Source organism: Phaenicophaeus curvirostris, chromosome 1 (genome assembly GCF_032191515.1).
Source record: "Phaenicophaeus curvirostris isolate KB17595 chromosome 1, BPBGC_Pcur_1.0, whole genome shotgun sequence".
In the NCBI taxonomy this organism is placed as follows: domain Eukaryota; kingdom Metazoa; phylum Chordata; class Aves; order Cuculiformes; family Cuculidae; genus Phaenicophaeus; species Phaenicophaeus curvirostris.
In genome coordinates this window covers 141,754,415-141,770,392 of record NC_091392.1, presented here as the reverse complement: position 1 = coordinate 141,770,392, position 15,978 = coordinate 141,754,415, and the positions used below count along the sequence as shown (strand labels likewise).

Below are 15,978 nucleotides of genomic sequence, written 5' to 3'. Positions count from 1 at the left end.
CGTCTACTAACACATGGATATGCAAGGTTGAAATTCATACCTCCCTTGAAAAACATAAATGACAAAACGCGTCCAGTTCATCACCTTGCTATGTTTTATTTCTCCACTTTAAGTTAAAACTGGGAGAGAATTGCTTACAAACTATTAATACATCGATACATTTTATGCACAACTCTTGGTGCCATCTTGTCTTTCTTTGATTAAACTCACTTTCTGTCCAAAAGTAACTTCTCAAAGAATGACAAAAAAAATCCCATCACTTACACATTCATTTCTAAACTTGGTATGAACGTCACAAAAATCCATAATTTTAAAATATGTTATGTACGTGCTTAAATAGTATTATGTCTAACATTGGAATTACAAGCAAGTATTTTAGCACTGTAGAGCAACAGGGTTTAGCTGTGTGCAGCTGTACTCTTGCTCTTACTCAGTTTTTGTATGATGGCCAGGAGAGAATGGTTGTTCACAGCAATCAGCTATTTTTTTCCCCACTCCTCAAACCATGATTCTGGTAAAGTAGAAATGGGACTCATTTCCCCGCAGTGTCACTGTTTGTTCATCACTCTTATGTAAGAAATGGACAGTCCCTGGTAAAACAAGCATTTTCCTGATTAAACACTTAGCAGCCTCTGCAGAGCTTTGATGTCTTGAGATGAGACTAGATAAGGGTGCATTTTCCTGGTTAGCCGTAGACTGAGGTACAGAGCTGTGAGCTGGTAGATGAACACTTAGAAGTCAAGAGTCGTTATGCAATTGGCCCCCCTAGTGAACTAACTACTGAACTAATGTAAAGTAGGTAAGCCTGATAATGTTAAGTAAACATGCTCATTTCCAGGACATGATTAAACCTTGTACCTACTTTAAATATAACAGGTATGAATGTGCTTTTGTAAAAGTTTTTTTTAAATTTTTTTTTTATTTTTTTTTTTTTAACTTAAAGAATACAAGTGAAGGAAAAATCTTGCTGCATAGAAGCCTTTTCCTTCTAAAGCATGTAATCCTCTGCTCACACCTTGGAGCAGGGGGATAGTCCTCACAGGCCTGCGTTTGTTCCTCAGTTTCTGAACTTCCTTATGGTATCTTTGCCCATCTTGTTTTCTTTGTAAACCTAGTGAATTTGCCACAAGCAGCTAGCAACTCCTAGCATGAAACATGCTTCATGCAATTTTCAGTCCCTTCCCAACCCTCTCCTCTCCCCAGATATTTACACTCTGAAAATGCTGCTACCCTGGACCTCTGAGGGTTGACAGAAAGGGTGGGGGTTGTGTGGCTTATGTGAATAAGCAGAAATGTGTTATCACCAAAGCAGAATCCTCTTCCAAATAAAAAGTAGTCAATTAGGCCCAGTATTTGTCCTGATGTATATAAACACTTGCTGATGACTTCCACTTTTATGCCCTTCTGTCATTTCAGATTTGCAGATCATGGCTGTATATTAGAGATCAGGGACGTAAAGTTTTTTCCTGATGGGCGCTCAGTTGTTGATACAGTTGGTGTCCGTCGTTTTAGGGTCTTAAGCCATGGCCAACGAGATGGATATAACACAGCAAACATCGAGTATCTTGAAGATAAAAAGGTGATCTATGGTGCAAAGTTATTCATACCCATGTATTGCTAGATTCGCTTAAATAGCCTTTCCTTGTTGCATTTCAAACTAGCTGTGCCTTATTTTTAAACCAATTTCATAAATACTCAAGCTCTATTTTGAAAACCACGGAACGAACTTTGTCTCTTCCTTCGCTTTTTTCCTTTCTGCCCTTATAATTGTTTCTGCACTCTCTTCATGGATCTCAAAGTAGCTTCTGAGACTCGGGTGCTAATGTCTGTCATGATGTGTAGGTGAGGCCACAGTATTGTTTTAAAACTAGTACAGACTTGAAACCATTCTAATAACACATGACCATGTTGTCAGGTAGCGGACTATTCTCTTCTTTCTCTGAACAGAGAGTTGGCAGACTTTGTATGACCTCCAAGTTCAGGTCTATAGAACAGGTCCTCAAACAAATGTAGGAGTCCGCTCTTAAAATGAGATCCTGCGGGCATATAGTTAACCATGCCGGTGCAAGCATCCATCAGAGCTGGCTAAGAGCACAGAAAAGCAAAGAGGGGAGTAGTTTTTTTAAAAACAAGTAATCTTATAAAACCTGTGTCAAGTGAAGGGCTTGTGATGGCTGTTTTGCCAAAGGGTGAATTTTTGCTCATGCCTAATGATGACTTCCTGGATCATCTTTAGAGCATGCTTATGCCCTGATACTTATTAACATTGAGTTCAGTAGTATTCTCATATCAGTTGAAGTCACATAGCTCTTCAGAGCGCTCTCATAGTTGAAGAAGTCTTAGTAGGGCTTTTCTAACCTGTGCAGGATGGTGCAGTTGTTCACCAGGGCAGAAAGGGGACATCATGTGAAGATGCCCCACAAAAGGTCGGAGTAGGTTGTCTGTTTAGAGGGAGCACTCTGCTGTGTTTAAATCCCCAGTGAGGGTGGTGGAACCCAGCTGTTCAGGTATTGTATACAAATGGTGCCAGAGACTCACCTCTTCATAATTAGGGTGAGATTTACCTTGTCTCACTTGAGAGGCTGATGTCTGTGTTCAGCGTCCTACATTCATGTTATCCAATAGTGAGAAATCCATACAAAGCCGACTGTTTTATTTGCTTTTAGATACCTACCTTAAGATGAGATTAATTGCCCTCTAGAGCTGTTTCTCCTTGACTTTCAAGGACATCCAGAGCAGCTAGCTCAGATGTGCATCCAAGCAGCATGAGTGAATCACACCACTGATGTGTACAAATTACAGGGAAAAAAATCCGGAGTACTCCGAAACAGGCAAACAAAAAAAAACCCAAAACCAACACCAACAAAACCTAAACAAAAAGCCAAATCAGCAGTTCGTAGTGGGTTGTGTTTATGCTTTTTTCATTTCCCTAATGGCTAATTGTCAGGCCTGTTCTACCAAAGCGCTCTTTTCTTCGTGCTTTTTTATGGCCATTCCAGGTATTGGGAAAGCATCCACTTCCCCTGCTTTCTGCGTGCTCAGGTGTCTGCCCTTTTCTTCCTCCTCCTTGGCTCTTCTGCATCTCTTAAGTGATCTCTAAGTGCCATAGCTTTTTTTGTGTTGCTAGATGATAGACCAGTGTTCTGAGGTCCTCTTGTGACAGGGACTTGAGGTAGTGGGTTTGAGATGATAAACATGATGTCTCAGGGTTAGGGAGCAGATTCTGCTGTTGTGCCAGCATTTAGGAATGCATATTAATGAGGCAGTACCTGCTCCAAGAAATGTCACTTCAGAACAGCTAGGGGAGGGTAAAAAGACTCCAGCATCACAAGTTTTGGAATCTGAAGCTTGGGTACAGTTTGCTTAGAAAAGGACATTTCAACAGCTATAGTCACTGCATTATTGTGCTTTGCTTGCTTCTGGGGAAGCATATAGGCTCCATGGTATCAAACCTGTTTTGTTCTGTCTCCTTTCTTTTAAAAATAAGGTTGAAGGACCGGAATATGAAGAACTTGTCCGCCTTCATGACTCAGTGTATGATCAAGCTGTTGCCTGGTTTACTTCTCTTAAAGACAATATGAAAGCGCAAATTCTTAATCATTTTGGGTCCATGCCAGGAAAAGAGCCAGAGCCACAGGTAAATAAGTGTTTCCTACTTATCTATCCTAAGATCCGTATGTAAATTTTACACTAGACTATGTTCTGACAGGTTTTTACTTTTTCATTCTAAGCTTTTCTTATTTACCTAATTCTGGTCTATTAGCATGAAGCATGAAAAACAATCAGTGGATAACAATATGTCAATATAAGCTGATACCTGAAGACAGCCATCTTAAAGGTGCCTATAGATAAGGAGAGTACTTAAAATTAAGTACTTAATTGCTGCTTGAACCGTTTGCTTTACGGTGTCTTGCGTAGCACATAGAAATAGAAGGTGGTGGTCTTCATGGGGCAGTGCTGGTGAATACATGATTGCATGTCTTTCCGTCCTTTTGCAGAGCAACCCCAGTGGTCCTGCCTGGTACTGGTGGCTCTTGGCAGTGTTGCCTCTGGAAAACAGAGCTCAGCTGGCTATATTGGCTATGACCTCCCTTAAAGATCGTCTTATTGCCATCAGACGCGTATTGATATTTGTGACTCGCAAAAGACCCAGATAACATGGACTTCAGTTGTGAGTGGGCACTGAAAACATCTCATGACAGGTTGTTCTGGGGGAGGGCAAAGGGGGGAGGGGTTGTTTTTTGTTTTTTTAAAAGATTCCTTCAAAAATGAACAGCCCTTTCTGACTGCTTCCAGCATCCATCGATTGCATCGGTTTGTTATCCTGGGTATTCACCAAACCTTGCACTCTCCTGTTGTCCTGATTAAATCTGAGCCTCTGAAAAGCTGTGCTGCAGTTAGAGCAGAGCTCACAGATGTGGATAATTGCTTCAGAGTACTATGATAGAGTTGATGTTTCTAGCTTGCAGAAGAGTTAAGTACTAGAGTAGCACTATAGGTCTGCATGTGATTTGGATTTCCATTTGGTAGGGAAACTGGACAGTGGATTGAAGAGGTGTTTCCTAGACTTTCTTGAAGGTAGTGGACAGAAGAGGAGTTACGCTGCCTAGCAGAAGTATGCACGAAGGCTATAGTCAACAGAGTGCTCTGTTAGTGAGCAGGCAGTCCATAATACACCCACATCTCTCTCTTTTCAGCAAATAGCAGTCTTTGAGGAAAAAAAAATTAAGACGGTGGTGGTCAAGGCATCTTGGGGATGTTTACCTGGAAGAATAATAGCTACTGAATAAGTACAGTATTTAGTAGCCTTAGGCAATCCCTTGTGTTGTGATTTATGTGTTGTAGTGGACTGAGTATGTACAAAATGTTTGGAAAGATGTACTTTGGTTCATTTGAGACCAAAAATCAAAGTAATCCTAGCTGGTCTTATTCAATTCAAATCAAACTGGCTCCCTAAAGTATGATAAACTGTGCTGTGAAATATTGATTTTACCCCAAGTATGAGGGAAGCACACTGCAGTTTTCTCTGAATGCCTGTTCTACGTGTGGGACCGGCGAGGATGAAACGTGAGGAGGTTTCCATCTCCCTCCTGCCTGCAGTGTCATGCCAACCTCCTGTTACATTGGAGTGATCTCTACTGAACATGTTTCAAACTGAAAGTATTGTGGTTTAGTACCAGTTGCTGTATGGGATGGAAATCAGTCCACAATAACAGCGTGAAAGGAGGCACGAACTGAACCTATAAAGGCAAGTCTCAATGCAAGCTTAAGTCAGGTGTTGACTTTAATTTGTCTATTTGATTATTTTTATGTATTGTTTTGTTAATATCTAACTTGGATAGCTATTAAATTGATCACTTGTCAGTCAAATGATCAACATTTGCTCAACTGCCAATGAAATAACTAACAGTGTTACCAATTCAATTGGCATAGTTTTGTATAAGTAGAACTGCTACTACCAACAGGAAAAAAGAGTTGACTTGAATCTCCATGTGCTGCAAGCATAGCAAGACCAATGTAAAGACTCGTTCACGTGCAGAAGTCTGGCAAGAAGAATTGGCTGTTTACCTAAATGGTCAAAGTGCCTGGTTTCTTTTTTAGTTCTTTCGTCCTTATTTGTCAATGAAGATGTATTTAAACTTTTTTTGTTTTTCAATTTGCACATGTGTTCTGGAAGACAACTGCATTAAAATGCAGTGACTATGATGTATTACCTGTTTTCTTTGGGTATTGTAATCATAACCTGTGTGGTCTGGGAAACAAAAATACAGTTGTTTTTTTTCCTTTCAGCAAATGGCTACCACAAATGGTTTCTGTAACATACCCTGAATGTACTGTAACTGCCTCTACCTTGAACACGCCTTTTCTATTTAAATAGTTTCTAAGTATGTTCTCTGAATTGTGAAGTGCATAACTTACAACCAACGATGTCATAACCTCTACAGTAGCCTTCTACCAAGTTCTGCTGCCATCACCAAAATACTCAGAATTCAAGTTGAATGCATTTCCTCCAGGGTTTGAAGATAATGAAGAGGGAAGACACTGAAGTATAAAGTAATTGTTCTATGTATGGGGGAGGAAATGTCCGAAGTCAGTAGGTCTTCAGCCCACTGTCAGCTCAGCTACTGAAGGGTGGTTTCGTAAACTAGTTCTCAGACCAGAAGATGGACTGTATTTGATCTTGCAAATCCTTTCTGTTCAGCTTCCTGTTCTCCCATCCCTTTCCACGCTGTGTATTTCTTCTAGACTCTCTCATCTTGCTCCTTCGTGTGTCTGGCTTAGTTTCGAGTATTACTAGTGTAGCTGCAAAAGGAACGCTGATGGTCTTTGTATATTGCTGGTCTCTGATCTTACATGTGCTTAATTTTACGTATAGGAGTGCGTTTAAGAAAAAAAATATCAAGGTGCTAGTTAGTGTCTTCTTGGCTTTGCCTCAGTAACTAATGTGAATATTCTTCTTTGCAAAAGTGATTTTTCAAGATATCTACTTTTGAGGTACTTCTGAGAGGAAACCCTATGGAACGAGGGATTGTTCACTGCTGTTCTGTAATGTGTGAAGACACATTTTGCAAGTGACATTACTGTGTTCATGAAGGCCTGCATAATTAATGCAATGATAGTTATCGAAAAGAAAACTGAACTGTAGAGGGGTTTTTTTTTAGTTGAGGTTTAAAGCAGTTTGTGAATATTTCAGTGGCTGATGTTTTGGATAAATGATAACAACATAGGAATTGTCTGTGTATGGAGGCGAATAAGCATATTGGCAGCCCAAAGCTGACATTTCTTCCGAAACATTGAATGCTGATCAAATAGCAAAGCTTTAATAAATAATGAAACAAAAAAAAAATCACCACTGCCCTGTGGTACTTGCTTTCTAAGGGAAAGTACCAATTTCATTATTACCAAATTCTCTCTGCCATATAATCTCTACAGCATCCAGTAGTACCTCATGGGAAAAGCTAGCTATCTCATTTCTCTCGAGAGAAAATGTCCACGTTGCGGCCGATTTATGCTTAGGTGTAACTTGTTGCCAAGGTACACGTGGAAGTGTTGGAGTTGAGCTCCTGGAAGAGATAGACAGGATTTGTTGCCTTTCTAGCTCATTACACTTTTCTTGCTTGCTGTCCAAGCAAGGATGCTGGGATACATGATCAGTCTTTTCACTGTGGTGAATGTGGCCCTTCTTTATACATCATAAAGAGGCCAAAAAAAAAAAAATCCCTCTACCTCTACACCTGTTGTTCACCTGTAAAGCTTCAAGCTACAAAATTATATATATATTTTAACCTTTTTTTGTCTTTCAGAAGCATACTAATTGTTTGCCACTGAGGCCTTTTATCTACTGTATTTTAATATGTTTATTTGATAGTCATCAAGATCTCTTTGTACTTCTAACCTGTAGATCTTGTCATGTTTCTTACTGCTCCTTTTTCCTCGTTCTCCAGTCCACTTTTAAATTGATAAATAGAAGGCTGTATGCTCTCTATTTCTATTACATTTTACACTAGTGGAACTGGTATTTTGGTAGCGCCTTAATTTTGCAGTTGTGAAATGATTGTATCAACTCTTATCTGGGGCTTCTGACCAGATTTAAATGAGTATGTTTAATGTAGATAAACTTGAAACCATTTTTTACTGTTTTAAAGCTAGTTATGAAATGGAGTGTGTACATATGTATAAATATAAATTATTAATCTGCACCTTTTTGTATCTAGTAAATACAGGAGAAGTTCATGTTCTAACCACATTTGGCACTTCTTGTTGCATAAGCAAAGCCAAAACTTTTTTTAAAAAATGCAACGTTCATTTCATGTATATTTGCAATATTCATGGGAAATGTATTTAATTTATGTGCTATTTGGAATAAACCAGATTGAATTTATAAGTGCATGAGTTTATGGGAAAGCTTTATTGCTCTGTGAGGGCCAAGAGCTAGGGCTGCAGTAGGGAACATTCTGAACAGAAACAAGCGGTTTGATTTCCCTGAGAGGAGCTGAAGGGATGAGAATGGGACCTGTGAAGTTTTAAGGAGCAAGTGACATCCCAGAAGCAGTGGGCGGATGTGGTTCATTCCCATGGCAAAGGTTTTAGCCCTGGTGTGGGAGAAGCAGAGGAGGCTGGAGAGGATTCAGCACCATGGGAGCTGCTGGGGACCTGGTGCATCCTGCAGTGCCGGGTGTGAACGTGAGGGGTGGTTTTGAAGAGGAGCAGGAGGCCACCAGAATGGCAGGGCGAGGAGGTAAGGAGGCCTCAGCAGAGGAGGGATGAACTCTGAACTCCCTCAGGGGTGGGATGCAACAAAAATGCAAGAGAGTCACGCATGGGCTCTTCCTCTTGTAGCTTCTTGGACTGAGTATTTTTTTAGCCCTTAGTGTGACCTGACAGGCCTCACAGAATAAACTCTGAAAAAATATGGTTGCAATTACAAACACAAAATGCTTTCTTCACTAAACCCAGTGAAATAAAATACCTTCAAGGGTACTGTGAGGTAGGGGCAATGTTCCACACGGAGGCACTGGAAATGATTCACACTGCTGGGGAAAGAGATAGGGGGGGCAGCAGCCATGCTGCAGAAGCAGCAAAATGCAGTTGTGTGAGGGCAAAGCTGAGTCAGATTGTGAAGACCATATCCCATCCCTCATCTCTGTCTTGCTGCCAGCTGAGCAAAACCAATCTGAAGGCATTTTTCGTAAATATTAGCTTTCTCTTTTTCCTTTTGGTGATGGATTGAATATTCGAGCAAACAAAAATCAGTTACAGGACTGCTCTTTTAAAAGAAGTTGCAAATGTGTTGGGGAACATGTGTACATGCTACTTGAGCTGCTTTGATAGGCTAGACAACCACATTCTTGAAACATCACTCCTTTCACCAAAGGAAACAGTTGGGAAAAGATGACCGATTCACCTTTTCTTTTTATTTTCTGGATTCCTTGTGGGCCTCAAGACTTTGAGAGTAATAGAAGCAAAATGACTGCATAAAGTTAATAAATTAGGATTTTTTTTCTTCTCACTTTACATACCCTTTGGTAGGAGATGCTGAGCCCTGGAAAGGCAGCATATGAGATTGTGCCCGTTTCTCTGAGCCTTAGGGTGATGCCTTTCCCAGAGCACAGAAACCCGCGTGGTCTGCTGTGCTCTTTGCATTGCTCTCTGCTTCATCAAACTGGTAACCCAAAATAACACTGCTTAATTCTGTCCAGCAGCACTTGCATTTGGAAGATGGAACACTTGCTGGAAGCTGTTGGCTGTTGAGACATAGAATAAGAAAAAAGTGTACTTTGGACCAAAAAATATGAGACTGTGTATCTGTGGGGTGATTAAAAAAATGTGATTCTATGCCATCGCTTTTTTCAGTTCTTCTAATGAATGTGTATACTATACTTGCAGCTGACAGGCATGTTTTTAGTCACATTTACGTTACATGGTAGGAACAAGGTGTTTCTAAATCAAGATGAATGTCATTTGCTGACAACTTCTACAGCTCTGCACTGCCATATGTGGGGGTTCAGGCTTGTCTGCTAAATTTGGGAGTTTGTGCATACGTGGAAGAAATGTGTTCACTTTTAAATGTCACTTAGGCTTTATTCTTGTAAACATGTGCTGCTCTTTTTGTATAACAGCCACGTTGGAGCCCCGCTGCTGAGAACACTTGGATTTTGAACACAGAAGCTGGTCTTGGGGGCCAGGCCGGTTACATCACCATAGGTCAAATTAAAGAAACTGCTCTCTTCTCCTTTCCTCTACCCGGTGTTCTACAGAGACAGCTGAAACTTTTCAAGTTACATTCCCAGTGTCCATGCAGACTTGCAAGTGCCCAAGAGCATAAACCACAATAGCCAAGCACCTCTGCACAGCCCCTTCAGTGCATCACGTTCACTGTGACAGATCTTTCAACCCTCAATTAAGCTCATGGAGTCTGTGGGAGATCCACCGCTCATCATGATTGGGGTCTTTCATGTGAGTCCCAGCCCGTTTCATCCCAAGATCTTTTTCTTCCCTTCCTGATCTGCTGTTTTTCTTTTCAAGGGAGAAAAGATATAAAAGGTAAGAAATGAACACCCAGGAAAATTTCACTGCCCAGTGGCTCCAATTGCCATCTTTTTGGCCCAAGCTACAGTCAAAGAGCAGGTTCAGGCAGCAGGACTCCTCACATCTTGTCAAAACAGATCTGTCAGGGGAAGAAAGACGCTTAAAGCAGAGGGAGGAATATGTAATGTGGTGTCCTTCATCATAAGATGAAAGATACCCAACTTTGAGCATAGACTTAACCCTGCCCTGGAGCAAATACCTCATGTTTTCTACTGGTGGCTGAGGAGCAAATACTTCATGTTTTCTACTGGTGGCTGAGGAGCAAATACCTCATGTTTTCTACTGGTGGCTGAGGCACTTGGCAGTGCTGGCTGGCTGCCCTTGTTGGCTAACAAAAGATGGTATCTAGCAGATGGATTTGCTGAGACTAAGTAGTCACGGTATCAGAAAATGTATAAGTACTCTCTACCAGCTTTGTTTTCTTTTATCTGAAGTTATTCAACTTGCACAGAAGGAGGCAAGATCATCCACTAAGTCCACCTGGTTAGAGTCCTTGCCCAGCATCAAAGTGATTTTCTTCATTCCCTCTCTATGACCTGCAGTGTCCGAGTGAGATGTATCTCCACGAACCTGCGTGGAGATCTGAACCTGACACTAACCTGCCTTTTAGCAGTTCCAGTTAAGCCATTAGTGATGCTCTGTGCTGCAGAGAACAGCTCCTGTATCAAGGATCCTGTAACAAGGTAAAGCTGGTTTCTGCAACTCAAGTAGGTGCTACCACAGCAAGCTGCATCAGGGTGTTCATTGTGAGAAGGTGACTCTGTTCCTGAGACCTTAAGTCTGTTGCCTGGAGCCCTGCCTGTATGTTCAGCAAACATTGTACTGGAGCGTCTTAAAAAAATGCTGTGCTCTACAGGCACATCAGTAGGTGCTTCTTCACACGAAGCATTCTGAGATTGACTTCTAGTTAAGTAAATCTGTTAGGTCTTATGTGGGAGCAGGACCCAAAGGATATAGAATCAAAGCCTGATTGCCAATGGAGTGTGAGGTTAAAATTGAAGTATTCAAAGAAAACAAAAGTTACTTACCCAGAACCAGAAATCGCTGAGTATGTGTGCCATGTGCCCTTTCATCCCAGACCCCTCCCCTTCCTCTTGGTTCTTTGTTTCCCTGGTCTCTGCTGGAAGCAAAGTGCAGAACAGTGTGTGTGTGTGTGCGCTCTGGGGTGGGACCAGAGTAATTCCAGAGGAATAGCTAATACTGAAGTATCCAGCCTGGTTTGCTTAGGGTGCACCATCACCAAAACTCAAGTATATGTGTGAGAAAACTGTTTGGAAGGAATGAAGTTACTTCAGAGTAAGTTTTTGTTCTCTTTTGCTCACTGTTGTTACAAAACAGATCTGTGCCCCCACCCCAGGTATAACTATTAAGCTTAGAATTAAGCTCATTCAGTCCCAGTGACAAGAGTAGATAGACATAAACTTTGGATCGTGTTCCAAGTGGCAAAACCAATCTGAAGGCATTTTTTGTAAATATTAGCCTTTTTTTTTTTCTTTTGGTATTGGATTGAATGTTTGAGCAAACAAAAATCAGTTATAGGACTTCCTTTCTCAGTACTGAACTTGAAAAGTAGAAGAAATGCTTGAAAGAGAAAAATGAATATAATCTGGCAATATGTTTCTTCCAAATCCCTCAATTTGAGTCTTCAATATGTCCTGGCAAGCTTTTTCTTTTCCCCTTCCAAACTTGTGGTATATAGGATTTGAGGGAAGCTCGGACCTTTAGCAAGTAACGTGATGTAGACATGGCATTCATAAAACCCTAACCATTCCTTCTTTAATCCTGCAATACTGTGATCTTGATGCCCCAGTCTATCAACAAATTCCTCAAATTAATTGTGCACAGAGATCTTTTTATGTCTCCACAGTTTTTGTTTTGTTTTGTCCAATCTCTGAATTTCTATAATTTATAGAATGTTTACTTTTGCTAGAGAAGCCCATATTGATCACATTTTCCTGAATAAAGGAATTACAAAAAAACATGTGCCTCCCACTCCTCACACATTTCATTGTTTTGTTTGCTGTGTAGATAGTTAGGGGATTGCATTCAGAAACTGTGGAATCACAGCTCCTTGTTTTGCAGAGGTGCCTTCCTTACCAGATGGTGCTTTCAAGCAACTAATTTTCATGTTTACTTTGCAGCAATCAACTCTGCATGAGTGTCAGCTTTGGCTAGACCTTTTTAAATATTGTCAGTACGTGCTGATTCTACAGTGCAGAGGCTTCTTGATTTTATCCTTATGGGTAATAACAGGCAATTCCCCCTGGAGGATGTGTGATGGTAGGAGTTTATGTCTGTCACTTGTTAGACAGCCTGGACATACCTTTTTTTTAGCTATCTAGACCCCTTTAGAGACCCAGTTGCTGATGATGGTTTGCCTCTTACTCAGCACTCAGTTCATTCTGTACTTAGTGCTGGAAAATCCTTTGGCAGAGAGAAGTTAAATATTTCTGAGTTCTCACTTGAGTCATCTGTCCCCGGCTCGGGAGTGAATTTGCTTACCAGCACGTATGGGACTGGAGCTGGTCCTGGAAGAGAAGATCACGTCTGACATGCTCCTGCTTGGGCAGAAATCAAAGAACAGCCACTGCAAATAAAAACACACTGAGAAGAGAGGGAACACACAGAACTTGGGAAGGATTATCTAAGGATCCTTTGTCGCTTCGTCTCCATTCAAGGTGGAAGAAGGAATACAGGAAATTGGGCGTATTTTTGGCTGTGCTTCTATTCATGAACTGTGTATGAGATTGTTCTTTGGCACAAGCACTGCCTGGCACAGGGCAGCTGTGTGTCCACAGTGTTAAACCCTCTTTCCCACTATGTGTCGTGCTAGATCCTGAGCTGTGGCTGCAAATCTGAGGGGGTGGCAACGGACGGCAATGTTATCTGGCAGAAACCTTCCTCAGCTATTCTTAAACTTCATGCTGTTTTAGGTAATGAGAAGTTTCGTGACGAGGGACTCTGGGTGTGGGCTGTGGTGGGCACAGCCGGGAGCTGGGGTTAGAAAGAAGCAATTTTTTTCTGGCTGGCTTCAGATGAGATGGTGGTGACTGCCACAGGGAATCCTAGCAGGCATCTCCTAGGCAAGCACATGTGCACGACTTCACAGCGCTCTGTCTTGATCTCCAGGTAAATTAATTATAAGGTCTTGGTCTGCTAAGTGTGCAGGAAGGGGAAGGAGTGAAGGATTGGAGAAGTGGTGATAAATTTTTGATAAAATCACGGTGAAACATCCTAAGGGCTTTGACTGTTTGTTGTGTTTCTCATTGAACGAGGACAGGATGCAAGCCCAGGCCTGTGCATATGAGGCTGATGACAACCAGAGCCTGGAATACACTGCACCAAACATGATCTGAAGGCCACCAGTCTGGACTGGAATAAAAACCTGTCTTGGACCAGTGCCCTGTTCCAGCAGTAGCCAAGAAACACAGGGGAGAACAGGACAATGTCAGTTCTTCATCCCCCCGTCTCCAGCACCAAAGAGGCTTCTGAGTCAGAGGTGACGTTTGTGCATTTTGGAGCCCACTGTTGATATCCCTTCCATATATTTTATAGCATTTCTTTGAAACCACAGAACTTTCAGCAGCCATAGGCTTGTTTGGCAAGATTGTCCACAGGCAAGCTGGAGACTGTGTGAAGGACTACTTTTCATTTTGGACTAGGTTCTTCCCTTTGTGCTACCTAGACCTTGTGTTGGAAGATTAAAGGTTCTGTAGGGACTTGGTCTCATTATGGTTCAGATGGGAGTTGATGGAATGGTGAATGTATTTTTTTTTATACGAGGTCGTGAGCAGATGGCCTGAAGGGTTCATCATTTCTGTCTTCTGATACAGAAAGCGTTTTCTGATACTGAGGCATCAAGAGGAGGCACCAGGAGCTGAACAAGGGCAAGGATTCTTCCTCAAGACCCACAATCTATCTTCTTTTTTCCACTTTCATTGTACTTCTAGTGGAGACATAGACCTTTAACAGAGCGGAGAGTCCAGGTCAGCCACTCTCTCAGATCCCTCCTATAATTCCTCAAAATTTGCTTTCACCCATATAAACCTGAATGACTCAGCATCATTAAGAGAAAGTAGATATCTCCATGGACAAGGTCTGTGGTGAGTTCACAGAGGTCTAAGTGAGCCAACTAGCCAGGCAACCCCAAAGATAACTCCATCAGTGCCGTTGTTTGCCTTACATCCTCGTCTTTGCCAGTGTAAGACAGGGATATTTCTGCTAGCAGTGGAGTTTGCATGATATGAGAGAAGCTTATTTTTAGCCATTTTTTTTTTCTCTTCAACAGGCAATTTTGCCATTTCCTCTGCCCACAGGTTTAGGAAGCCAAACAGCTAGCAAAGCAGAGCAGTTGGTAGAGAGAAATCTGCCTGCAGCACTCAAATGAAGTAGAAGACATTTCTGATATTTGTGAGGGAAGTGGCCACAAAAATACAGATGCTAATTAGACTAAAATCATGCATCTTAATCACTTTCAATTCACTGTAGGAAGATGGCAGCTGAGAGGTCACTTCTGAGCTTTAGGAGCATCAACTGACAGCAGATGGTCCTCATGTTACCAGTCGCAATATTTGACTGTTATCATGTATTTGGGAGAGTCTGAGATGCTCTCATTCTGTTCAGCCTTGCTGTGTTCTGGCCAAGAGCTGGGCCCGTCTCATCTACTAGGTTCTTCTGCCTTTCCTCTGGATCCTGTGTTTCCATCACCAGTTGCAGGCTGACACCTTTCTTCCCCTCTCTCTCAGCCTACCCAAAGCTGTGAGAGAGCTATTCATAAGACGAGGAAACATATAAGGAGAAGAAAAAGCTCTTGTGGAAAACTAGCTCCTTCAACAACTACATGTTATGCATCTACTGTGATTGAAGAAGTTGGAATATTTTGCCTTGTGATCTTCTTTTCCTTGTCCACAGACTCACTGTTTTATCCTATTTTCTTCCCCTTGTCCTGAGAGGTCTTTGGATGATACACCACAATACGACCCATCATTCCTCTCATACTTAGTGCTGGTGAGTCTGCACCTTAAATAGTGTTCGGTTTTGTGCTCCTCACTTACAGACATTGATGTGCTGGAGCGTGTGCAAACAAGAGCAATGAGCTAGTAAAGGATCTGGAGAACCAGTCTTACAGGGCTAAGAGACATGGCCTGAAGAAAAGGAGGATGAGGGGAGACCTTATCGCTCTCTACACCTACCCAAAAGGAGGTTATGGTGAAGTGGGTGCTGGTCTCTTCTCTCAAATAACAAGAGGAAAGGGCCTTAGGTTGTGCCAGGGGAGGTTAAGTCTGGACATTAAGAAAGACTTCTTTTCCAAAAGGGTTGTCAAACATTGGAACAGGCTGCCCAGGGAAGTAGTGGAGTCACCATCCCTAGCGGTATTTAAGAGCTGTGCAGGTGTGCTGCTTAGAGACATGGTTTCATGGTGGACTTGGCAGTGCTGCGTTAAAGATTGGACTCTATAATCACAGAATCACAGAATCACAGAATAACCAGGTTGGAAGAGACCCACCGGATCACCGAGTCCAACCGTTCCTACCAAACACTAAACCATATCCCTCAGCACCTCGTCCACCCGTGCCTTAAACACCTCCAGGGAAGGTGACTCAACCACCTCCCTGGGCAGCCTGTTCCAGTGCCCAATGACCCTTTCTGTAAAGAATTTTTTCCTAACGTCTAGCCTAAACCTCCCCTGTCGGAGCTTGAGGCCATTCCCTCTTGTCCTGTCCCCTGTCACTTGGGAGAAGAGGCCAGCACCCTCCTCTCTACAACGTCCTTTCAGGTAGTTGTAGAGAGCAATGAGGTCACCCCTCAGCCTCCTCTTCTCCAGGCTAAACAACCCCAGCTCTCTCAGCCGCTCCTCATAAGGCCTGTTCTCCAGCCCTTTCACCAGCT

General features: G+C 42.1%; 2 protein-coding genes across 4 annotated transcripts in view; one reads left to right on the top strand and one right to left on the bottom strand.

Moving 5' to 3' along the window:
- Positions 1 to 7,149, top strand: part of LONRF2 (LON peptidase N-terminal domain and ring finger 2) — a 34,162-nt gene extending 27,013 nt beyond the window's left edge. Inside the window, exons 10-13 of one of the 3 annotated variants that reach the window (XR_011339124.1) lie at positions 1,417 to 1,579; positions 3,488 to 3,637; positions 3,999 to 5,248; positions 5,791 to 7,149. Coding sequence is in view for 1 of the 3 variants with exons in the window: in XM_069876625.1 (XP_069732726.1) it covers positions 1,417 to 1,579; positions 3,488 to 3,637; positions 3,999 to 4,157 (472 nt within the window). In the remaining 2 variants the exon portion in view is untranslated. Of the gene's footprint in view, positions 1 to 1,416; positions 1,580 to 3,487; positions 3,638 to 3,998 lie in introns of all 3 variants that reach the window. The other 2 variants (XM_069876625.1, XR_011339125.1) reach the window with 2 other exon arrangements.
- RPL31 (ribosomal protein L31) overlaps positions 1 to 15,978 on the bottom strand; it is a 492,543-nt gene that overhangs the window by 369,808 nt on the left and 106,757 nt on the right. The window lies entirely within an intron of this gene.